Raw genomic sequence first — 25,534 nt, 5'->3', positions numbered from 1 at the left:
AAGAAAAAAAAACAAAACACTGAATTGTTTAAAAAAAAAAAAAAAAAATCACTTACCATCAAAATATTAATGATGATGAATGATTTCTGGAGGATCATGTGACACTGAAGATTGCAGTAAATGTTGATTGCCATCACAGGAATGCAATGTTAAAATCCAAAAGAGTTTTAATAATAATAATAATAAAAAAAGTTTTAAAATTTTACAATATTGTAAATGTTCTAAAGATGTTTAAAAAAAATGTTTATTCCTTTGATGACAAAGCTGTATTTTCAGCATCAGCCATGACTCTCCAGCTTTTAGTTTAGTGTCACATGATCCTTCAGAAATCATTCTAATATGCTGATTTTCTGCTAAAATTACATTTCTTATTATTATCAGTGTTGAAAATAACTTTTTTGTTTTGTGGAAACCATGATAAAAAAATTTTTAGGATTCTTTGATGAATAGAAAGCTCTAAAAAACAGCATTTACTGATCAATTTAATGCATCCTTGCTGAATAAAGTAATAATTTCTTAGGGGAAAAAATACAACCTTACCCCTAACTTTTGAGTGGTAATGAAAATTAAAAATCAAAAATATAGTGTGCATCTAATGTGAAACAAAACCGCAAATGCATATTTATGAGGTTGGATTTTTGTTTATGTAGACTGAGCTCAGGTGAATAAAGCTATCAGAGGTTGGGTAGCCGCTGGACAGACACTGGGGCCGTTTTAGCGTCTCCTCTGCTGTACAGCTATGCCTGCAGCTGCCTTTCCAGGCTGTAAACTCATCATGGGCCCTCATATCAGTGCGCTTCAGGGCTCGGGACATGCACAGTGGCTTGCGACAGAGCCCCCAGCCCCCTACCCTCATTAACAGAGCTGCCTAACAACAAACGGCTACGAGGGGAATACACAAACACAGAGATAAAATAACAGAGGACAATACTGCAGTCCTGAAATGAATCTTCTCCTTAAAGCAAACGCTAATGTACATGGTATCAGATATACTGCCCAAATGTGTCTGTACGTGTGCGTAAGCGCACAGCACAGGTGTTCGTGCCGTGAAGCTGAGGTCACGGTGGGTAAAGCGAGAGTGCTCAGCTGTTTGCTTACATCAGTCAGAGAGCAAAACTCTAATGGGCTCAGCTTTGAAGGGTCTAATCCAAAAATCATTTTGTTTATTAAAGGGACAAATCACCATTCAATTCGTCATTATTTACTCACCCTCTTGTCGTCTTTATGATGTTCAAGCTAAAAAGTAGATGTTCAGCAGAATGTCCAAGCTGCTCTTTTCCATACAGTGTAAGTGGATGGTGACCGGACAATAAGCAACATTAATCTACTCCATACAACTCATGCACTCCTGGAACCATTTGTGAGAACAAACTGAGGTTTTAAATAAATCTTGCTTGACAGCTTTAGTCACCATTCACTTTCATTGTAAGCAGCTTGAATATTCTGGTATGAGTCCTTTTACTTTGCACTGAAGTCATTCAGGTTTTATAACACACAAGGGTGAGTAAACAATGGCAGAATTTTATCCATTACATGAAGTATTTTAACATGTAACTTGCACAAATACTAATACATAAACTTAGTTACACTTTCTTCTGATATTAGTTTGTTCAAAAATGAAAATTATATCATTCACTCACTGTTGTTTCAAACTTGTGTTATTATTTAATTTAGTTTTTTTTCTCCTGTGGAACATGAAAAATGATATTTTGAGAAAGGTGTATTGTTTGTTTTTTTTGCCAATGGGCACCAAAACTGTTTGGTTACAACATTCTTCAAAATATCTTCTTTGCGTTCTGCCGAAGAAAGCAAGTCATACAGGTTTGGAATGGCATGAGGGCAACAGAATCTTTATTTTTGGGTGAACCATTTCTTTAATATCATGTCAATGTATTTGTGCAAATGAGATTAAACTCGCATTACACCTGAAAACAGCTTTATTTCATTTACAGTTGTGTGTTTTGATTTTATACAGCAGTATATTGCTCCATTTGACATTAGTGCAAAACAATTCATGTTTGTTCTTAAATATAGCAAAACATAACCAGCACAATATAAATAACACATTCAATAACGTTACAATCCAAGAAAAAAAAAAAAAAAAAAGACAAAAGAAAAAGAAAGCCACAGTTACATTGACATTGCACAAAGTTTCAGGATATTTGGTTATATACATGTACTGTAATTCCTATCTGTGGAGTTGTGGTCCTGTGGTGTTATGTATGTATGGTCAAAGTGCAGGATGCTTCACCTCTACAGAAACACACACACACAGCACGCTGATCTCCCTAAACACAAACTTATACTGTCCTTAAACAAGTTTCTCTGAATTAAGTCCTTTAAAAAAGGAAACAAAATCCTAACTTCTCAGAAGTTTTGAAATCATATAATACTATGCTACATTTTAAAACCTACGTAAAATGGCAGAGAGCAGGATTGACTTAAAGGTATAGTTCCCCAAAAAAGAAAATCATTTACTCACCCTTATGTCATTTCAAAACGTATCGTCTTCAAAAAGAAGATATTTAGCCGAATGTCCAAGCTGCTCTTTTCTCATACAACTGTTCTTTTATTCCCATCTACTTCAAATTGTACAGACAATTCTTCTAAATATATTCCTTTGTGTTCTACCAAATAAAGAATGTCATACATGTTTGTAACAACCTTATTTTGGGGGAACTATCCTTTGTTTTGGGGGGGATCTGTGCTCTCATCAGATAAACTAATTACTCAAAACTCACAGTTCACTCATCTACCCATCTGAGGTAAGATGCATTGGTAGTGGCCGTTACCAATGACATCACAACTATCTATATCTATCAAGCTGTCAAATCTGACAGCCCTGGCAAATAAACAAAGTTTCGAAAATGCAGTACACAATGACATGGTTTACTAACTAAAGACTTGCGACAAAATACTAATAAATGTGACATACAACATATAGGAGCCGAGTTACTCACATTGAAGGGCTTGATATTGAAGTGTCAGTGTTACTGATTACCCGTTACCCATCAGAATGAGTTCTGAGCACCGTTCACAATTTCGAAAACACAAGAAATTAAAAAGTGCAGCTTTAATGTCACAGCTAGTTTTAGGTATGGCTATAGTCTTTATTAAAAAAGACATTTCTCCTGGTTAGTGATATAGACGTGTCATATAAAGTTTGTACTCGTGTAGAGCGCAAACTCTCAAAAGGCTTGTAATACATGACTGTAGAAAACAAACCGAGCATGTCCGTAAGATAAAACACTAAATACCTGTTCTTCCCAATTCTCACATTTCATACCAAACACCAGTGCTTCTATGATATGCAGTATGTCTGTCCATTAGTACGTTAAAACTATATTTCCTCTCTTAAGTCAGAGGTGGTCCTTCAAACATCTCTTAAATAGTGTCATATGTTTATTAAATTTGATAAATAAATAGGAAAATAAGTCAAACATATATTATGTTGTCAACATGATCTGACACACTCAGGTGTACGTAGTGTAAAATCCAGCCACCTTTTTGTGTGAATTTTCTGCTTCTAAATGTCCATGCGCATCTGTAGTGAGACAGGGCAGCATTGCACATTACTACCACCTAGTGTGGCACAGCAGCACTACAATATTATTTTCTGCCAGGACGAAATTTCTGTAAACATGCGTGGCAGAACCTGTCAAGAGCTACATTCCTAAAGTTTATCATTCTTTTTTGTTTAATATATTATTTCAAAAAAGAATCGTAAACATAAATATACATTTAGATATACATCATACACAAAGTGACCGCAAAATGGCAGAGCAACATTATTTTGCACTTTCAAGCACTGGGGTTTATAGGATGAGTGTTGTGGAGGTGTGTGAGAGTGTGTGCGTGTTTTCTTTTCATCCATTTTTTACCCTCATGATCTGCAGAATGTTGCAGTGTTCCTCCAGGCAGAAGGAGGGCACTGTGGAACACAAAACACTGATGCTCAAACTGAGCAGTTGCGCTTCTTGGCCACACAGGGCAGGCCACTAGAGCTAAGCCGGGTCTTTACCCTTTGTCAAAGACTTGTGGAGGAGACGGAAAGAGTGGGAGAGGACGGAGGAGGAAAGTTGAGGAGCTCCAGAACAGCGACTCCCACACTGCTGCGGCGCGTGAACATACACGACGCCGCCACCCATTTGTTGCTACGAGGGTTGTACTTTTCTATGGAGTTGAGACTAGAGCTGCCATCATTACCTCCAACTGCATATAGCCAGCCATCCATGGCGACCAGGTCATGTGTACTCCTGAAGATCAAGAGAAGAGATGGTCCATTAGGAACTGAATTATTTTTTTGCACTTAAAAGGGTAGTTTCTTCTGTGAAACACATCCTTTAAAGGGATAGTTCACCCAAAAATGAAAATTGTCATTAATTACTCTCTCTCATGTCATTTCAAACCCGTAAGACCTTTGTTCATCTTCGGAACACAAATCTACACAAGTAGTTTTGATGAAATCCAAGAGCTTTCTGACCCTGCATAGACAGCAACGCAACTACAATGTTCAAGGCCCAGAAAGGTAGTAAGGACATCATTCAAATAGTCCATGTGACATCAGTGGTTCAACTGTAATGTTATAAAGCTACGAGAATACTTTTTGCCAATTCAACAATTACTTCTCTTCTGTGTCAGTCTTCGACGCTTGTTCACGACAGTACCTTGACACATGTCTGTGACACAGAATAGAAGAAATTATTGAATTAAGTCATTATTTTTGTATTCTTTGCACACAAAAAGTATTCTCGTAGCTTCATAACATTACGGTTGAACCACTGATGTCACATGGACCATTTTAACAATGTCCTTAATACCTTTCTGGGCCTTGAATATGGCAGTTGTGTTGCGGTCTATACAAGGTCAGAAAGCTCTTGGATTTCATCAAAAATATCTAGTGTTCCGAAGATGAACAAAGGTCTTACAGGTTTGGAATGACATGAGGGTGAGTAATTCATGACAGAAATTTCATTTTTGGGTGAACCATCCCTTTAAACAAACGCTTGAAGGTCACTATCAAACCTGCGGATGTTCATGGGGGCCACTCCCTCCCAGGTGTTGGTTTTGGGATTATATCGTTCCACTGAATTTAGGCAGCTGGTACCATCATTACCCCCCGCAACATAAAGCATGCCCTCCAATACAGCAACTCCTGCGCTGCTCCTCCTGCTCAGCATGTTGGCAATGGCAGTCCAAGCATTGCTCTAAAAATAAAATAACATCCTTATTTATTTAACCATGGAGAATAAACATAAAACACACCCCAGAGATGTTTTCAACATGTCAGAGAGATGTGTGTCACCTACCTGAGGGTCGTACTTTTCTACCGTGGCTAAGTGTGAGGAACTGTCATACCCACCAACCGCGTACAAACTGCCATCTAATAGAAGAAATGGGCAAAACGGGTTCATGTTTGCTGTTCAATTTCAACTGCTTAAGATATAGAGGAAGTGCTTGCAGCTGTACTGATGATAATCCTTTACATTTATTAGTACATTAGCATTACATATTTCTACCTAATGTGGCCACTCTAACGTATCTCCTCCTGGTACTCATGGCAGCGATGGAGGTCCAGGTACTGGTCAGAGGGTCATACCTCTCCGCACTGCAGACAAAATCAAAGAGAGAGAGAGACTTACCAAAGAGATTTAAAAAAATTAAATAAATATATATAAAAAACTTTTTATTTTTAATATATACAAATATCTTTTAGAACTTTCTCTATTATTACTTTTCACATGTGTCTAGATAGTATACCTGTTGAGACAAGAAGCACCATCGTATCCTCCTGCTGCATACAGCAGCCCATGCAGGACCGCCACACCTAAACAGCTCCTCCTCGTTCCCATAGACACCTCAGGTTGCCACGCATTGGTTACAGGGTCATACGACTCTACTGTAGCCAAATCAGAAGTGCCATCATACCTGGATTGGGAAAAGCAAAGGAAAGTCGAAGATGAACAATAGAACTTTCACAGGTGTTTTTGTATATAGTGCATCTTTATTATGCAAGTAAAGACAAGACATCACTGTCATCATTCACAGAAATTCATTAGTCAACAGCTGACACATTTCCTAACTAATCTTAGGTAACAACTTCATTGCTTCAGCAGGGTAATCTTAAAAAAATATTGTGGCTTTCTGTACATTCTGTTCCTTTTGTAATGTAATAAATCAAATCTGGATGTGTGGCTTTGGCTGCTCTGTTGCATCTTGCTGTTTTGTCAGCATTGTGCAGTATGGGTGCTGCATTTTTAAGATGCTGTATCAAGTTAAAGACTCTTCAACTTCTATGGAAGCCCATTTCTGCCACGTAAGAAAAAGCATGCTTTTGTAAATTAAACCAAACATTTGTTTACATATTTATGAAATGAATGAATGGGTTAAAATTATAGTGTAAAACTTAGGAAATATAACAATAAAATTATATCAAAAACTTAGTTATGACGGTCAAAATTATTAGATAAAGTAATAAGAGTCATTTGACAAAATTAAAAATGATTAGAAAGTCATAATTATGAGTTGATTTCTGTCATAATTATACTTTCATCTCAACTTAGACATTTAGATTTTTATTTTTATAATCATGACATTTTAATGTGATAATTACGACTTTTTCCAAAGCATTTTTCCTTGTCAGAATTTGGCTTCCCTACCTTTCTAATTATATATACACACAGGTAAATGCCAAGTTTGACCATTTTTATGCTAAAGCAGGTGAGACGCACGCATTGATGCCTCAAAACTTAAAAGGTCCGCAATACAAGGGTCTCTACCACTTTAGTTTGCCGTTATAAAAGGAAAAACAGTTGATTATCCAACAAAGATGAGGCTTTTGGGTCTGCGTACCCTCCAACAGCGTAGAGCTTGTTTCCAATAGCAGCTACTCCGACTCGTGCCCGCCGTGTTGACATGGATGCAACCATGTGCCAACGGTCTGTCCTAGTGTCATAGGCCTCACAGTCTCCATGAATAGCAAAAAGACTGCCCCCTCCTGAAAGACATTTAGAATTTAAAATCAACCCACCGACGCATGTGCATGTGTGTTTTATGTGCGCTTGTCCTGATTTACAGACCTACAGCAAAGAGCACCGGACTGGCTCCCTCGCAGCGACGCGGTCGTGTGCGGCTGTTACTGAGAACACCCCTCTGCTCAGGCATCAAGTGATACTTCAGTGCCTCGATCAGCAGGTCTTTGCACTCGGAGTGGTGACGCACCAGCAGCTCCGTATCCACATTACTCATCAGGAAGTCTCGTGTCAGCAGGGGCAGACGCACACACTTCATCAGCTGAAGACATGGAAGGAAAGAGTGAGCGGTAAGACGTGTGTGTAAAAAGGATTAAAGAAAGCAAAGGGAGGGAATAGAAAAACGAGTATCGATTTGCAGAGACATAATCCTTTATAAGCATTAATCCTATGATTTACTGTGATGTTGCTAAAAGCACAGTTTGACAGCAGGAATCATACTCACCCGGGGCACATGCTGCCTCCGCCCATCAATGTCATGCTTGACCCAGCTCAACACAGCCCTGTACACCTCCTCCTCTGATGGGACATTCAAGTTATCACTAGAAATCAGATCCAGCACCTACAGAAATCACGAGAGTGTTCATAAGCGATCTTAAAACTAAAGGAGTGGTATGGTTTCAGTTTTCAAGTGTTTACATAACTAAAAGACAAGTTGCTGTTTTAATCTGAGTCAAGTGCATCTAAACATCTTATGTAATATATTGCACAGGACAGATGTGCTCAGTTTGAGTCTGAGCAGCACATAGTGTTCTGCACAGAATGTCAAAAAACAGAGTTTGTTTAGTGTTGTCAAACGATTAATCGCATCCAAAAATAAAGTTGTTTACACAATGTGTACTGTATTTAATTTTTATGTATATATAAATACACATACAGTATATATTTTGAAAATAATTCCATGTATATATTTATTATATAAATATTTAATATATAAATAACACCTTTCTTATATATACACATGCATGTGTTTGTATTTATCTATACATAATAAATATACACAGTACACATATTATGTCAGTAGTATATATTATGTCAACAAAAACTTTTATTTTGGATTCGATTAATCGCGATTAATCGTTTGACAGCACTAGTTTAAAGTCAATATTACACTGATCAACACTGACTATACATGTATAATTTCACCAATTCTCTATTCAGTAGACAATTTAAATATTTAAAAAAATCATTGGAACCTTTGTTATTGCAAAGTCACTTAAATGAAAGGAAGTTTGTGAAATCATAAAAAGTTTCACAAACTATATATATATAAATAAATAAATACATATACACACACACTACCATTCACTTTTTTGAGGTCGGCAAGATTTTTTAAAATCTCCTGTCATGCAAATTATCAGCACCCATTATTCCAGTCTTCAGTGTCACATGATCATTGAAAAATGCTGATTGGTGCTCAAAATGTAACATTTCTTGTTATTCATGTTAAAAACAGTTGAGCTGCTTAATATTGTTGTGTAAAACGTGGCAATTTGTTTAGTATTCGTTGATGAATAAAAGTTCCAAATAACAGCTTTATCATTTATTTGAAATAAAAAAATTTGTAACATTATAAATGTCTTTACTGTCACATTTAATCAATTTAATGCATCCCTGTTGAATAAAAAATAATTTTCTTTAAAAAGAAAAACCATACTGACCCTAAACTACAGCAAAAAAAAAAAAAAAAAAAAAATGCAAAAAAAGTGTGTGTATAAATATGTATAAAAAACAGCTTAGTTATAGTAAAACTTCTTTTCAAAACATTGCTGTGTTTTAACATGCTAACATGTCAACTTCTGGGTTAACCAATAGTGCTGAGTGAGTGTTTAGATTGAACAATGGCAAACAGGGAGATGGGGGCTGATAAAGTGTTTGGGAAACAGTTATCACTGTTTTTCCAATTCCATTTGCTGCTGTTAGTGATGCAAACATTGCACAATTGTGTTGTGATATAAGGCTTTAGCTTACCATTACACTATCATCTAATCTACGCTTGCAAAAGCACTACAACAGCCTCTGTAATGTTCCTGTCACAGACTGTTTGTTTATTTGGGGCAGAGGTCACAGTTAACATGGCTAAAAGCATTTCCCAGGTCTTCTGGGTTAAATACGGGGCCAATGGGAGCCTCCAGCCTGCAACAGCTGTTAAGAGTGAGAGAGAATCAGAGAGAGAGAGAGAGAGAGAACGGCAGCCTATGTCATCCTAATGGCAACCTCTTCCTAATGGTTCGCTCCAATCAGTGTCTAAACAGCAGGGGGATTTCATAAAATTACGCAACCTTTCAAAGCACAGAGATACTAATACCAGCAGTACTCCATTTATTCAAAAGATGCTTTTCTGCGAAGACAGCGGATTAGGGCTGATGAAATTAGTGTGGTATGAGAGCAGGAGCTGCTTTCTGCTGATTAGCTGTCTCAGCTTCTCACTGACGTGCTGTTTTCGCTGTGTATTTGAGCAGATGATTGACACTGTATTGAAGGTGCTGACGCAGAGAGCACTTATATCAGTGTCACCGTGGGGCAATGCTTTCTGACATTTTAGCTTTAGCGAGTCGAAGAAGAGGTCAAGGTTTGGCTGATTAGCATGGTCCAGTTAGCCTCTGCTGATAGATGCTATAACTATGTGACCCTGGACCACAAAACCAGTCTTCAGTCGCTGGGGTATATTTGTAGCAATAGCCAAAAATACAACATATGGGTCAAAATTATCGATTTATTATCGACCAAAAATCATTAGAATATTAAGATCATGTTCCATGAAGATATTTTGTAAATTTCTTACCATAAATATATCAAAACTTCATTTTTGATTAGTAATATGCATTGCTAAGGACTTCATTTGGACAACTTTAAAGGCGATTTTCTCAATATTTAATTTTTTTTGCACCCTCAGATTCCAGGTTTTTAAATAGTTGTATCTCGGCCAAATATTGTCCGATCCTAACAAACCATACATCAATGGAAAACGTATTTATTCACCTTTCAGATTATGTATAAATCTCAATTTTGAAAAATTGACACTTAAGACTGGTTTTGTGGTCCAGGATCACACATTATCTGGGGCCAAAACATCTCTCTGCTTTCACAGGCATGTTCCTGTGTATGCTGACTGAATACATTTTTTCGAGCAATATGTACAATGCTAAATATTACAATTTAAACTAACTGTTTTATATATTAACATTTTTTAAAATGTCTTTTATTCCTGTGATGGCAAAGCTGAAATTTCAGCAGCCATTACTCCAATCGTCAGTGTCACATGATCCTTCAGAAGTCATTTTAATATGATGATTTGGTGCAATGTTCAAGAAACTGATTATTAATGCTTTTAATGTTGAAAACTTTAATGTTTTTCAGGATTCCTAGATGAATAAAAAAATTCAAAAGAAAATTCATGTTGTTAATATACAACAATTCAAATGTTTGGGGTTTGTTTTTATAATGTTACAAAATATTTCTATTTCAAATAGAAACAAACAAACAAAACAAACCCCAAACTTGTAGTATCTATTTTAAGATGTTATATAGGGATATTAATGAATTTCCTTTTCTGCCGCCTTTCCCGTCAGTTTTTGGTCACATGGCTTTCACAGCTCTGAGGATTAAAAACTTCTGTTCCCAGAGCGCCTGTGAGACAAGATGGGAGAATTTGAACCACATAATTCCGAGAGACACTGCGCCAGCTGAGCAACTGACATTGAAATGAATGGAAATTCTATCTGACAGCTTTCTCCAGACTTTGGGAGGTTTTTTTTCTTTTTTTAAAGAGGGTGAGGGGTGTTTTAAAAGCCAGGATGTGACCAGACTTCCTGTTCTGAAGGTCAAAATAGTACAGAATAGTATTTCTTTTTCCCTCAGACCAAGTCAAAAGAATCAAGACTTTCCAGGCGACAGGGAGGAGGAGAGAGGATCAAGAGATTCTGTTTTTAAAAAGCTCAAGGCCAATGTGACAGGAAGTGGTGTCAGTGACATATATATAATTAGACATCCGTAGCCAAAACCATTTTTCCTCCAAGGATTGTTATGGCTCAGCTCCCCAGCGCTCTCCATTCATCATTTAATCATGGTACACTTTACACCCCTCTTTTTACATCCTGAATAATTCTATTCTTGAATACCCTCTAGGATCAGAGTTTCTTCGTCAATAATTAAGTTGGAATTTCTGATTACCCTGGGAAATTCAATTCCTCACACAAATCAATTGTGTGTGTTGTTTTGTTTTTCTTTCGGAGCTTAACAGCCCCAGTCCTGCTTCACATTTATTATACGAAAGAGTGGTCAGGTTGTTAACTAAATTTCAGTAGTTAAAAATAAAAAATTAAATATAGTCTTTGTTTATATTATAAATATTACATATAAAAAGTAAAACCTAAACTTAACTTAAAATTAGACTAAAATAAATAATTTTAAGCACATAAGTACTGAAATACTAAAACTGGAAAAAATTGGAGCTAAGTAAAAATATTTGTAAAAATAATAAATCTAATAAAAATATAATAACAAAAAAAATGCCAACGATTTTTTTTTTGTGTGTGAACTATGCATTTAACTACATTACTGTCCCAAAGCAGATGGCTCACCTGTTTTAGAGGTAGCAGCATAAACTCCTCAGTCTTCGATACCTCTACAAAGTGCTGCAGGACGTACTTATGGGCCGACTTGAGAAGGTCGCTGCAGGAGTGAGTGTCTGCAAAACCACGGATGCCCAGGCAGTTTGAGGGGTCCAGCTGGCTGAGAAGGAATTTGCAGCAGGCATCTCTCACTCCGTTGAGCTGCAGGAGACTAGCTGCAGGCAACAGGGTCTGCCAAAGGTATAGACAAGATTTAAGTTAAACATTTATTTATTCATTCGTTTATTTATTTAATTTTTCAGCATCATTACGCCAGTCTTCAGTGTTACATAATCCTTCAGAAATCATTCTAATATGCTTATTTGCTGTTCACGAAACATTTTTTTATGATTAACATTATCAATATTTAAAACAGTTGATAAAAAAAATTCAGGATTATTTGATGAATAGAAAGATCCAAAGATCAGCATTTATCTGAAATAAAAAGCTTTTGTAATATTATACACTATACCATTCAAAAGATTGGAGTCAGTATACTTTTTAATTTTTTGTTAATGAAATTATAGAAATTAATACTTTTCTTTAGCAAGGATCAGAATTAAATTGATCAAAAGTGACGATAAAGACGTTTATAATGTTACTGAAGATTTCTATCTCGGATAAATGCTCTTCTTCTGAACTTTGTATTCATCAAAGAAATATGAAAATTATACTCAGCTATTTTCAACAATAATAATAATAATAATAAATGAATGCATAAATGCTTGATGAGCAGGATAGACTTATTTAAAGGGGTCCCATTATGCTCTTTTACAAACTCTTAATTTTGTTTTGGGGGTGTACTAGAACATTCTCTCATGCTTGGTGGTTCGAAAATCGCATTATTTTTCACATAATTTACATTATTATAATACCTTTCTCCCCAGCCTGACACAAACGGCTCGATTAGTTCCGGGTTTGACGAAGGCCTGCCTTCCGAAAAACAAAATGTGTTGTGATTGGTTAGCTGTCCCAGTGCATTGTGATTGGCGAACAGCTTAGAAGGCGTTTCAGTATTGCCCCGCCCCTTGCCAAAACAGCAAGTTCGTCAATATTGCCATATCAATTCAGACCTGGAGAATATTGAACAAGAGGATCGCGCAGAACCTTTGCACGCACGAATATTGCAAGACATATTAAAGTGGTAACGTTATTGTTGTTGTTTTTTTTTGGGCTAAATCAGGTTTTAGATAGGATGTCAACAACAGCTTAAAAGTAACTACATTGACTAGAAGTGCAATGGTAATATGCATTATGTTTATTGTTCTTTAATTCTAACATGGATTGCACTGAAACTGTTATACAATTGAATTTATTAATACCATAGTCCCACAGACTTACACTATTTGTGGCCGCATATACACTCACCGGCCACTTTATTAGGTACACCTGGGGCCCGTTTCAGAAAAAACTCTGAGTATGTTAACCCTGAAATGAGGGAAATTCTGGGTTTTCCGTTTCAAAATGGGAGGTTTGTCAAACCCGAGAAAGCAGGGTAAGTCAAGCCCGTTTCTGAAAGAGAGGTAACTTATACTCAGAGTCAGTTACCGTAGTAACTTACTCTGTGAACCTAACCTGGTCAGGAGCAGGTTTTCTTTGGTAAACCCAGAGTTTATTTTGTTAGCGAAGTTTAAATACCTTATTCATTCACTGACGCTGCCAAATATTTTCTTACTTAGTATTTTTGTCTTACTTCAAGTACAAATATAAAAATTCTTAATATGCATTATATGAAAAATTGTCTATATTTAGTCTTGTTTCCTGTGGGATTTTCCTTTTAAGTGCATTTTACATAAAACAAGTAAAATTGTCCGCCATAGGGTAAGAAAAATAATCTTAATGCAAACAGAAACAAGAATATTTTTAATTTCTTACCCCATTGGAAGATAATTAGCAAAATAAGAAAAATGCCCTTTAAAACATCGGAGATGTAGAGCACATTATAAGTCCGCTGTATACAGATTCTAAAGGAAAGTGTGCATCCCTCTCACACTCATTCTGAGAATTTTTTCCTGGGCACAATTCCGCCAAAGAGGGGTTTCACAGGACTGTAGGTCAGTGGTGTAAAACATCTTTCTGTGACGTCTGGAAGTAACCCAATAATCCAAATTTCCTTCAGGATTTCCAGTGTGGAAGCTTGGATGCATTGATGACAAGCATATCCCCACCATCACACCTTCTGAAAATGAAACCGATTACTTTATGGAATGGAAGGATGCCAGATGGAAGGGTATTACAAGCTATAAGCACCACCACAGCTGTTATATAAACAAATTATTCACAATTTTTTGGTCATCTCTATTCCCTAATACAAAAGCAAAAGTTCTTTTTTTTTTTTTTACTTTTGGATTTTAGAAATCTTCCAATACTTGACCATCTCCTCTTCATCTGTCAGTGGTGCAGGTGCAGGTTCTCCCCCCTTTTTGGGAGCCTCTGCCTTCTTGCTGTTGACAAGTCAGTAGTTAATTTTATTACTCTAAGAAATGTAACAGGTTGAATTAAAGAATATTTAATTATGTGAAAAGAGTGATAGACTGTGTGGAAAAAGCTGCAGCGCATTGAAATAGACATTTAATGATATTTAATGACAAATGTTTGTAAAGTCATTTAGCCCACACCCATGAACCTTTCATGTTTAAAGCTTTACCTTGATTGAATTGTGTTTTTATACTTCATTTTTAGTTGCTGCCACATTCTTGTTTCTTTTTTCTGTCTTTTTCCTTTTTTTTTGTGGCCATGGGATACCATTAAAATTAATATCAATTCAATAATTTACAGTTTTCACCTCTGATATTATAAAAGTTAAGTTATTGGCAGTTATTAATAATTAAAGTTACGCATTGACGGAAGTACGCGCGCTGACGTCTTTTTGGCGGGAGCTGTTGCCATGGTGAATCGTAATTTCGGCACTCCACTGATCATGACTTTTCATAGTCATGGTGCACGCGCTTAACTCAGAGTCAACCTACTTAGAGTTGAGTAAACTAACTCAGTTCAGCTGTTTTGTAACCGAAAACTCACAGAGTTTCCCATCTCAGAGTAAGTCAACTCTGAGTTCAAGTTTAAACTCAAAAGTTGGTTGAACCTCCTTATTGAAACGGGCCCTTGATCAATTGCTTGGTAACACAAATTGCTAATCAGCCAACCACATGGCAGCAACTCATTTAGGCATCTAGATGTGGTGAAGACGACTTGCTGAAGTTCAAACCGAAAGGGGATTTAAGTGACTTTGAATGTGGAATGGTTGTTGGTGCCAGACGGGCTGGTATGAGATTTCAAAAACTGCTGATCTACTGGGATTTTCACGCACAACCATCTCTAGGGTTTACAGAGAATGGTACGAAAAAGAGAAAATATCCAGTGAACGGCAGTTGTGTGGACGAAAATGCCTTGATGTCAGAGGAGAATGGGCAGACTGGTTAGAGATGATAGAAAGGCAACAGTAACTCAAATAACCACTCGTTACAACCAAGGTATGCAGAATGCCATCTCTGAACGCACAACACGTCGAACCCTGAAGCAGATGGGCTACAGCAGCAGAAGACCACACCGAGTGCCGCTCCTGTCAGATAAGAACAGGAAACGGAGGCTACAATTCACACAGGCTCACCAAAATTGGACAATAGAAGATTGGAAAAACGTTGCCTGGTCTGATGAGTCTCAATTTCTGCTGCGACATTCAGATGGTAGGGTCAGAATTTGGCATAAAGAAGATGAAAGCATGGCTCCATCCTGCCTTGTCTCAACGGTTCAGGCTGGTGGTGGTGGTGTAACGGTGTGGGGGATATTTTCTTGGCACACCTTGGGCCCCTTAGTACCAATTGAGCATTGTTTAAACGCCACAGCCTACCTGAGTATTGTTGCTGACCATGTCCATCCCTTTATGACTACAGTGTACCCATCTTCTGATGGCTACTTCCAGCAGGATAATGCACCATGTCACAAAGCTCAAATCATCTCAGACTGGTTTCTTGAACATGACAATGAGATCACTTTACTCAAATGGCCTCCACAGTCAACAGATCTCAATCCAATAGAGCACTTTTGGGATGTGGTGGAACGGGAGATTCGCATCATGGATGTGCAGCCGACAGATCTGCAGCAACTGTGTGATGCTATCATGTTAATATGGACCAAAATCTCTGAGGAATGTTTCCAAAACCTTGTTGAATCTATGCCACGAAGAATTAAGGCAGTTCTGAAGGCAAAAGGGGATCCAACCCGGTACTAGCAAGGTGTACCTAATAAAATGGCCAGTGAGTGTATAATGCACATTAATTCTCTGCCAGCTGGAGGCGCTGTTGGAGCAGGAGAGAGCGAGGTTTCCCCAGTAGCGCTATACACAAAACAGAGCTCCGCTCACAAACGCTGCTTTATCAGACATTATATGCAAGATTAAATGAAAATGACATCCAAAATTTTCTGAAAACAGTTGGTTTCCATCAGAAATACAGCGATATAAAAACACCCGCACTGGGTTTCGATTTTGAAACAAGCAGTGCTCAACCAAGCGGTCTCCCCACCCGCAGACCATTCAAAGTTCCGTAGGCGGGATTTAAAATTTGTCATGTCACAAATACAGGAAAACAACTTTGTAGTCCAAACGAGCCGTTCGTTGTAGTTCCCTTTGGAGTGGACTTTGAGATTTGTAACTTTGTAGATCGTTTTATGCCCAAACATACACACTACACACTGACTAAAATTCAAAACGTGAAAAAAGCATAATAGGACCCCCTTTAAAAAAAAAAAAAAAAAAAAAAAAAAATACATCTTACTGTTCAAAAACTTTTGACTGTTAGTGTATGCATTTGCTCTTTTTAAACAGCACAAGTATCAGAAGACTTTCATTTGCAAAGATGCAAATTGTAAGTTTGCACAAACCGTCTGAACATCCCATCTTGGTAGTACCTCACAAAGCAAACAGGATAGCCTCACACAGAGTAATTGTGAGCGTGATCTACATAATGCACTTCAAAAGACACTAAAGGTGACGTACCTGCACATTTCCCTCTCCTACTACAATTTCGGCAGTGTAGGCGTACTGCACCAGCTGCTCCAGAGCCTGAGGGTCAATGTCATGCAGGGTCACATGGGTCTGACAGCTCTCCGACATCTCATCTGCACAGCCACAACACACAGCAGTTTATCTCAAACCGAAGCTTTTGCAGAACACTGGTAGATTTAGGCAGTTTCCGGGGGGGTTTCATGATACCGTTATGGCCCGTTCACACATACAGTGGCCTCTAGAGGGCGCAGAGTAGCTGAACTGTCTGTCAAAGCAGGTGCCCTAAAATTATTGGTACTGCTCAACTGGCAATAGCTTTTGAAAATCTGATCATAAATGGGCTGAACATCTGATCAGAGTTCAGAGTCTTTGTGCTGCTGGACGCTAGCAGACATTCATACTTGACTGCTGTATTTAACTGTTATCAGACAGTGGATCACTCTCTGTACTCCCAATGGTTGTCACCACAGTTTATCATTTGCATGAACTTTGCTTGATTTTGATATGTTGCCAACGGTCACCGGAAATCACTGTATGAATGAACGAACCTCGAGACAGTGTTGTTATTGTTAACTATACCTATTTTTTTTAAATCGGTCTTGTTAACTGAAATAAAATCTAAATATTAGATGAATAGATACAGTGGGGGGAAATTTTTTTTTGATCCCCTGCTAATTTTGTACGTTTGCCCACTGACAAAGAAATTATTAGTCTATAATTTTAATGGTAGGTTTATTTTAACACTGAGAGAGAATAACAACAAATCCAGAAAAACGCATTTCAAAAAAGTTATAAATTGATTTGCATTTTAATGAGTCAAATAAGTATTTGACCCCTTCGCAAAACATGACTTAGTACTTGGTGGCAAAACCCTTGTTGGCAATCACAGAGGTCAGACGTTTCTTGTAGTTGGCCACCAGGTTTGCACACATCTCAGGAGGGATTTTGTCCCACTCCTCTTTGCAGATCCTCTCCAAGTCATTAAGATTTCAAGGCTGATGTTTGGCAACTCGAACCTTCAGCTCCCTTCACAGATTTTCTATGGGATTAAGGTCTGGAGACTGGCTAGGCCACTCCAGGATCTTAATGTGCTTCTTCTTGAGCTACTCCTTTGTTGCCTTGGCTGGGTGTTTTGGGTCATTGTCATGCTGGAATACCCATCCACAACCCATATTCAGTGCCCTGGCGGTACATGGCCCCGTCCATCGTCCCTTTGATGGGGTGCAGTTGTCCTGTCCCCTTACCAGAAAAACACCCTCAAAGCATAATGTTTCCACCTCCGTGTTTGATGGTGGGGATGGTGATCTTGGGGTTATAGGCAGCATTCCTCCTCCTCCAAACACGGCGAGTTGAGTTGATGCCAGAGAGCTCGATTTTGGTCTCATCTGACCACAGCACTTTCACCCAGTTCTCCTCTGAATCATTGTCAAACTTCAGACGGGCCTGTACATGTGCTTTCTTGAGCAGAGGACATTGCGGGCGCTGCAGGATTTCAGTCCTTCACGGCGTAGTGTGTTACCAATTGTTTTCTTGGCGACTATGATCCCAGCTGCCTTGAGATCATTGACAAGATCCTCCCGTGTAGTTATGGGCTGATTCCTCACCGTTCTCATGATCACTGAAACTTCACGAGGTGAGATCTTGCATGGAGTCCCAGTACGAGGGAGATTGACAGTTATTTTGTTTCTCTTCCATTTGCGAACAAATCGCACCATCTGTTGTCACCTTCTCACCAAGCTGCTTGGCGATGGTCTTGTAGCCCATTCCAGCCTTGTGTAGGTCTACAATCTTGTCCCTGACATTCTTGGACAGCTCTTTGGTCTTGGCCATGGTGGAGAGTTTGGAATCTTTGCTTCTGTGGACAGGTTGTCTTTTATGCAGGTAACAAACTGAGATTAGGAGCACCCCCTTTAAGAGAGTGCTCCTAATCTCAGCTCCTTACCTGTATAAAAGACACCTGGGAGCCAAAAATCTTGCTGATTGATAGGGTATCAAATATTTATTTGACTCATTAAAATGCAAATCAATTTATAACTTTTTTGAAATGTGTTTTCTGGATTTTTTGTCTCTCACTGTTCAAATAAACCTACCATTAAAATTATAGACTGATCATTTCTTTGTCAGTGGGCAAATGTACAAAAATAAGCAGGGGATCAAATTAAAAAAAAATTTCCCCCACTGTATTAATAAACACTATAATTGTATACAATTAATCCTAAAGTAATACTTCTTGAGATTTATGACCAAATTGATGTTAAATTAACATTTCACACAATCAAATTGCTAGATCGCTTAAATTCTATTTTCTAACTTTTTAGACAAAATCTGTACTGTTTGCACAAACACCTTTTTCATATTTCCCATTGACTAATAAAGCATATGTCATTTTATGAAATGAAAGTGATCTACTTTTGTGTTTTAAATACACAATAATAACTACTTATTTATTTCTAATAAGATATTACTTTTCATCATACTGTTGGCAAACATTTAGAGAAAATGTAAAAAACAGCATTCCCTATAAGAGACATGCAGAAAACTCAGTGTGAGAACAAATTAGTCCAGAGGTTGTGGTGTTAAGCAATTTAAGTTTTGATATGTATAATGCAGTTTACATCAGTGCGTTGTTAGTAGATCTAGTGTATGGTAAGTTCAGAATAGTCATGGCTCTGAAGAGCCCACACTGTTCTGATTCATACCACCATCACACTCTAGTCTGAGATGCAGCGGGACACACGAGCAATAGGAAAAACCAGGCACCTGCTGACCTGAGACCAGGACAGGGAAGAGAATAAAGCATGCAAAAAACATTAGGTGATGACAAACGGCAGGAAGGAAGGAAAGGCTTGAAAAGGAAACTGAGGTAATGTACACATCAGAACTAAACGGCACACAATACACCTTAAAGACTATGTGAAGTCAAGATTGTTTTTTTGTTCGTGCATGTTAGTTTTGAAATCATCTAAATGTAAGCATGCTCTAAAAATATCGCAAAAATTATATTTAATAACTATATGCTTTAAAAATAGACTTATAGTAACATAGAATAAGACATACTTGTAAACATGGCATGGAAGTATGGACTGCAGGAGGCCAGCACCACCTTGTGTGCCTTGATCTCCTTGTTGGCCACATGGAGCACGATGTCACAGAGCAGGCCACGCTGCCGCATGCGGTTCATAGACACAAAGGAGTCATGATAGTGGCGCTTGGAGTTGTGCGAGATGCTGTGGCCATCCCGGTTCAACAGCTGCATACCCCCCTCCATCATGCCGGAGCTCACCGAGGCCTGCTGGAGCCTGGGCCTCACTCTAAGACACTAAAGGAAGACAGAATCACACCCTATGAAACCGAGCATAGAGTTTTGTGGCTTTAAGTTTGTCTATATGCGAATGCACTAGAAGTTGACAATATATTTTTTTTAACAAATATACACATTTGAAATCTACACACAAGTATTGATGATGACTCCTCCTGCACTATTCAGATTTTTGATCCAATCAAATGCTCTCTAAAACTGACAATGCCCCACCCCCTAATCGAATGTAACAATGCAAACTACTTTTTCAGTGGCCTTGGTTCTTTAAGTTTTTTCCCTATATGGATTGTAATGGTCTATAAGCAATGAACCAAAACCATGTAATATTGCAAAAATGTAATTTGCAGCAAAAATATATTTTTAAAATCAGACAAAAAAAAACTAAATAAAAAAACCCACAAAAGGTACAAGACTGTGTACTTCCCTACACAACTATAGTCCCTAGGCCTGTCGCAATAATCAATATATAGACTTATATCGACAATATATGTACATGACCTCAATAATTTTTGGTGACGCAATATATCGGCCATTATATTTACTTAAAAATTCATGTCACCATGTTTTGTACATTCCACTTGCGCCTGTGTCTTTTGCTAGTTCAAATTTAAAACATGCTTCTACAAAAAAAAAAAAAAAAAAAAAAAAAAAGTTTCATCTGCAGATATGGTCTTGTTTAGGGATCTGTGCCTTTGTGCATGCGGACATCTGACTGCTAAGTAGTGATTGTGTTTTTCAGCAATAGTGTGCACCCTTCATTTACAGAGAAAAGAAGGTCAGGGAAAAATCTGTAGATGGAAAAATCTCCATACAAGTTCTTTGTGCAGTTTTCTTTTTTTTACTTGTTACTTTGCACTTTTTGTTAGAAAAAGTTTATTTAGTATTTAAGTTTTTTAAGGTATCTAATATTTTGATACTTAATTTCCATTATCTAAACATTCTTAAAAATTAAAAGTTTGTTGCCATTTGGAAGTGTGTAGGCCTTCTTGCATTATTATGCTGTTACATTATGATTATATATTCATTGGCATAAAATGACAATAATATGGTTTATCGCAATTATTTCTGGGGCAATATAATCACACAACAAAAAGTTGTTATCGTGACAGGCCTAATAGTCCCATGAAACATTGTGGATGAGAGCATATAATCATATACCATTTATTAACAACCTCACTGACAGTAGGTCTTTAATCATTCATAAAATAAATTCTTCTATGGAGAAAATAAATAAGAAATGTTTTTCAATAGGAAATAATTCGAGACTAAGTCAAGGAAATAAAAATGATTTTACAAGGGTTTTTAAGAACTTTAATTCAAGCTAAAAATAATTATTAATTAGCTGTTAGACATATTTAATGTCTGTGCATAACCTCTCTAACAATCTGAGTTATTTGCCAGGCTGTAAATCCATCTTAATTTGTGCTTTCTTGGTTCACATTTCCTTTCCATACAGCATAACGGTTGCTTCAAGGCATTTTAAACCACGAGTACCAGAATCTTAATGGGAGAAGAAAGGCTGAAGCGCTCAAGCATTAAATATCATGAAAATGATCACTTCACATATTCCCACTCATTTTACATCTTATAGCTACATATGGTTTGCTCCTCAATAGTCAGTGGCCTTTTCTCACTGGCCTGAGGCATTGAAAGCTTTTTAAATTTCGTCTCTCTTGCACAAAGACTCCGGCACACTCACTGAATAAATAAACTGGCTGGTTGATTATCAAAATGAAACTGTGATCCAGCTGAAAGGACCAGTGGTATGGAAAGGTTGGACCAGGACACGTCGTGATGAGTTGGCCAGCCAGCTGCACGCATTCAATTCTCCGTCAAAAGCATCACTATAGAAACCAAGGTGCCCACGGTAGCATGTGCTGGTATCTGTCATACACATCACTTTGAGTGGGATGGAGCTGCATGAGACATTTTAAAGGAGGGTGATAAATAGCAATCCAGTTGACAAAGGTGGGATTGCAAAGTGCCACTTCTTCTATATTAGTGTTGAGGTAGATACTGTTTTTTTTTTGTTTTTTTTAATCTAATAAAGCATCCAGCAATGGGATGTTTTGATGAATAGAATGAATAAAAGGCACTGTTTTCCTAACAATATCACTCCAATTCCAAAGCATTACTCATGTTACTCTAAATAACAGCCGACAGGTGAAAGAGCATGGAAAGTGCATGGAGTCATAGGCTCAGTATTACAGCCAGCAGTCGTGTGGCTGCCCACAAAATGGCTGTGGGGTTTCAGATGTATAAATTCTTTGGTTATACAAAGCAAACACTGCGGTCTGAAACCGGAGGTCACTATTAAACTGTTTAAACATGCAGAAGAGATTAAACTGTTGACAATATTTTTGTTGTAGTTTGGTAGACACTCAGGATAGGGTTTCTATAGATGCCTCTGTGAGGCCCTTCAAAACAGTAACAAATTGATACTCCAGTATTGCTGTTGAATAGAAGTTGTATTATGATGGTTCGTTTCAGGTAATGATGCATTTATCAAAAGATACTCCATTAAAACTAAACTCCCTTAACTAAAAATGACCATTGCAACCAGTGGTCGAATTGCAAAAAAAATTCAGGGGGGATGGTGTGGTCGATGGCGGGTGACGGAGGTAGTGGTCCTGTGGCTAATTTTACACAATGATTACAAAATTGGTCTCATTTTAAAAAAAAAATGTTTCTATTTAATGAAGAATTACCCTTATTAAATGAACTATTATTTATAAGTTTGTTTTTTGTTTTTTTCTGGGGCCTTGAATTTTGGTCAATACTGATAATTAAACAATATTTTGCGGAATGTGTTTTTGTGCTGGCACCTGGTCATGGATAAATAAATATGACAATAAAACCGCCAGTAGGTGGAAGCAAGTCCCTGTTTTAATAAATGACTTACTGAATCATTCATATCAAACGATTCGTTCAAAACGGCTGATTCAATAGAAACGAAACAAGTGAGACCCTCTGAATGGAATCACTGGCTCACTGGATTCATTTACGGAATGAAACAGGTGTTGCTATGCACTGTTGTATAAACCTAATAGCACATTGTGCTCGCGGCCTCGCGCACATGTGCTGATATACAGAAAAGTACATTGCTTGTGCAATGAATATAAAAACGTAAAAACTCATACATTGGTATTTTTTGTTTCATTACTGGAATTATAAGGGCATTCAAACAGTATTCTAATGGGATTCATTGGCAAGTGAATGCTTTTTGGACTCAAGACGTGTTTTTTTGGTTTTGTTTTTTTCAAAGTTGGATGTCAGCTCTCTTATCCTCTCTCAGTTAAACATACATTATGTCAGGAGAAATTCTTTAAATTCTAATCAAGGAAAAATCATTCCTTCTGTTGTCTTCTTTTTAAAGAACTTCAAAAGTTCTGATTGGCCAATCGCCGTTATTGAGTTCGTAAATGATGCATAAGTAGAGAATTTTAACATTTCATGTGCATGATAAGTTTTACTTAATACACAAAATTGATAATCCAAAGGGGATGCTTTTTGTCTTTTTTTCGACCAGGGGGATTCCAGCCCTCATTGTAACCATAGTAAGACCTACTAGAATAAAAGTGTACTGTAGCCTACTGTTCTGTGTGAAATTAAAACAAACGAGTAATAAAATAAATATATAACTATAATAATATGACAACGTTTTTGAAAGCTTCGTACACTGTTAGAAAAAGAAAGTATACTCATTTTAAGATTTTACAATAGTAGCAACTGGTATTTAACAGAAATTATTATACAATAAATATAAAAATTGCACTTTTCTTCCTACATTCTAGACAAGCTGTTCCAGAGTTTACTGTACAGCTAAAGACAATCCCTACAAACATCCCCAGAATCATTAAATCTGACTCAGCACACAGTGTGCCATCCAGACAGAGCATCTCTCCCCTCCTCCTCTGCTCTACACAAGTCATGCAGCACAATAACACTGAGTATAACCAGCACTACCTGAACTGATGGACGCCCTTTCCTTTAGTTTCGTTTCTCTGCTTTATGAAGAATATTTTGGATTGAATCCTAGATTGCAGCGGTTGAGTATTAAGAGTCCATATGAAAAATGCATAAAGCCTCAGTTTGGGAGCTTGTGTGTTGTTGACGTAAATGAAAGCCGCATGAGTGCTGGAGGCTGACGTCTTTTTTTAAGGTCGCGCTGGATGTTTGTTTTTCTAATTATTTGGCTCTTAAATTATGCTCTGTTAAAACTGCTTACATCCAAACAGAACTAAAGAAGGTGTCGTCGAGCAATTTGATAACACCCCCTCTACAATCTTTAAAAGCTGCAACACAATTCTTTAATCATACCTCCTTAACTTCAGTTAGCTAGTGATGGAAAGTCCGAATCCTTTTCGCGAATCGGCTCCTTCTAACAGTTCGTTTCAAAGAACCGGTTCTTAAATAATTCAGCAATTATTTTACGTCATGAATTCAACAGGTTTACACAAGGTCCCTAATATTCATATTACATGCTTTGAATATTCCAAGTAAACCATATGTTGGCACAAATTGTCGTTAATTACTTTTTTTTTTTTTTTGATTTTATGAATGCGTTTTCTCTTTAATTTAATAAAAAAAAAAATTGAATGCTTAACAAATGTAATTAATCTTTCCAGTTCATTCCGACATGTCCTAAAAAAAGAGGAAACTAATAAGTGGGATTCGAATCGTTCAGAATGGGTTTGTCATTACGGTTGAACCGATTCATTGAAAAGATTCCAAATGTGGACTCAAAACAACGATTCGTTCACGAATGGGAAATTGCTAATGCTCATTGTGCATGTATAGGACATAAATGTCTGCTGTCCACGTATATACAATACTTACACGTAAAACCATACAATAGAGGAACGTGTTGCATTATATAGCAGTATAATAAGAATCGCTCAGCTGATCTCATATTTTCTTTGTTCAAAGGGGATACAGTGCAGACACAGAGATCAGTAGCACTGACAGAAATGAAAAGCTTCATTCAGCCCTCATAAACATTTCAAACGCTTTATTAATCTTCAGCAATGCATGAGCTTTAAACATGAAGATCACAACAATACCACCGAGAAATATCATAACACTGCGGCTTTGACACGATTAGCATGTGTTTGCATGACGTATATTTTCAAAAGCATATTTTTAAAACAAATGATAACTAAATAAATGTTGCTTTTTTTGTCAGCTGTTTGAGTTCGGTCTGGATGAGATCAGAATCTAAACTCACCTGCCGTCGTCTGTGTCTGATTGACAAGACTCGTTTCTTTCTGTGTAGCGCTCTCTCCAGTTTTGTCCGAGTGCGATGATGATTAATTTTGATGCATGTAGTGATTTATTTAGCCGTGCATGATTAGTTAACACGCTACATCACATGTCGCATCAAAACAGACGTCTGTCTCAGCTCTGATCGGCATTACTAAAAATGTTAATATTCTGTTGAATATGTCACGCCCACAACAAATGTGTCTGGGCTTTGTTGTAACAACGGTGCAAGTGTGTCTGCTTTGTCTACCAAACTTTGTGACCTGTATCGGTGGGTTTTAGATATTTAGTGAGTTATTTTGTG

General features: G+C 37.4%; 1 protein-coding gene across 1 annotated transcript; it reads right to left on the bottom strand.

Annotated features, from left to right (window-relative positions):
- Nucleotides 1-1,920: 1,920 nt before the first annotated feature.
- LOC306860201 (kelch-like protein 17) lies at nt 1,921-25,392 on the bottom strand. The gene is made up of 12 exons (XM_079401772.1): nt 25,196-25,392; nt 19,707-19,968; nt 16,641-16,762; nt 11,615-11,836; nt 7,477-7,593; nt 7,080-7,293; nt 6,853-6,997; nt 5,761-5,928; nt 5,520-5,608; nt 5,310-5,383; nt 5,026-5,207; nt 1,921-4,256 (listed from the first exon to the last, which is right to left on the bottom strand). Exons 2-12 carry the CDS (start codon nt 19,918-19,920, stop codon nt 4,028-4,030), a joined length of 1,776 nt encoding a protein of 591 aa, XP_079257898.1. The 5' UTR covers nt 19,921-19,968; nt 25,196-25,392; the 3' UTR covers nt 1,921-4,027.
- Between the last annotated feature and the right edge of the window lie 142 nt (nt 25,393-25,534).

The sequence above is a fragment of the Barbus barbus genome (genome assembly GCF_936440315.1).
Source record: "Barbus barbus genome assembly, chromosome: 41".
Lineage (NCBI taxonomy): Eukaryota > Metazoa > Chordata > Actinopteri > Cypriniformes > Cyprinidae > Barbus > Barbus barbus.
Note: the sequence above shows the minus strand (reverse complement) of the source record. Positions and strands in the feature narration are given on the sequence as shown.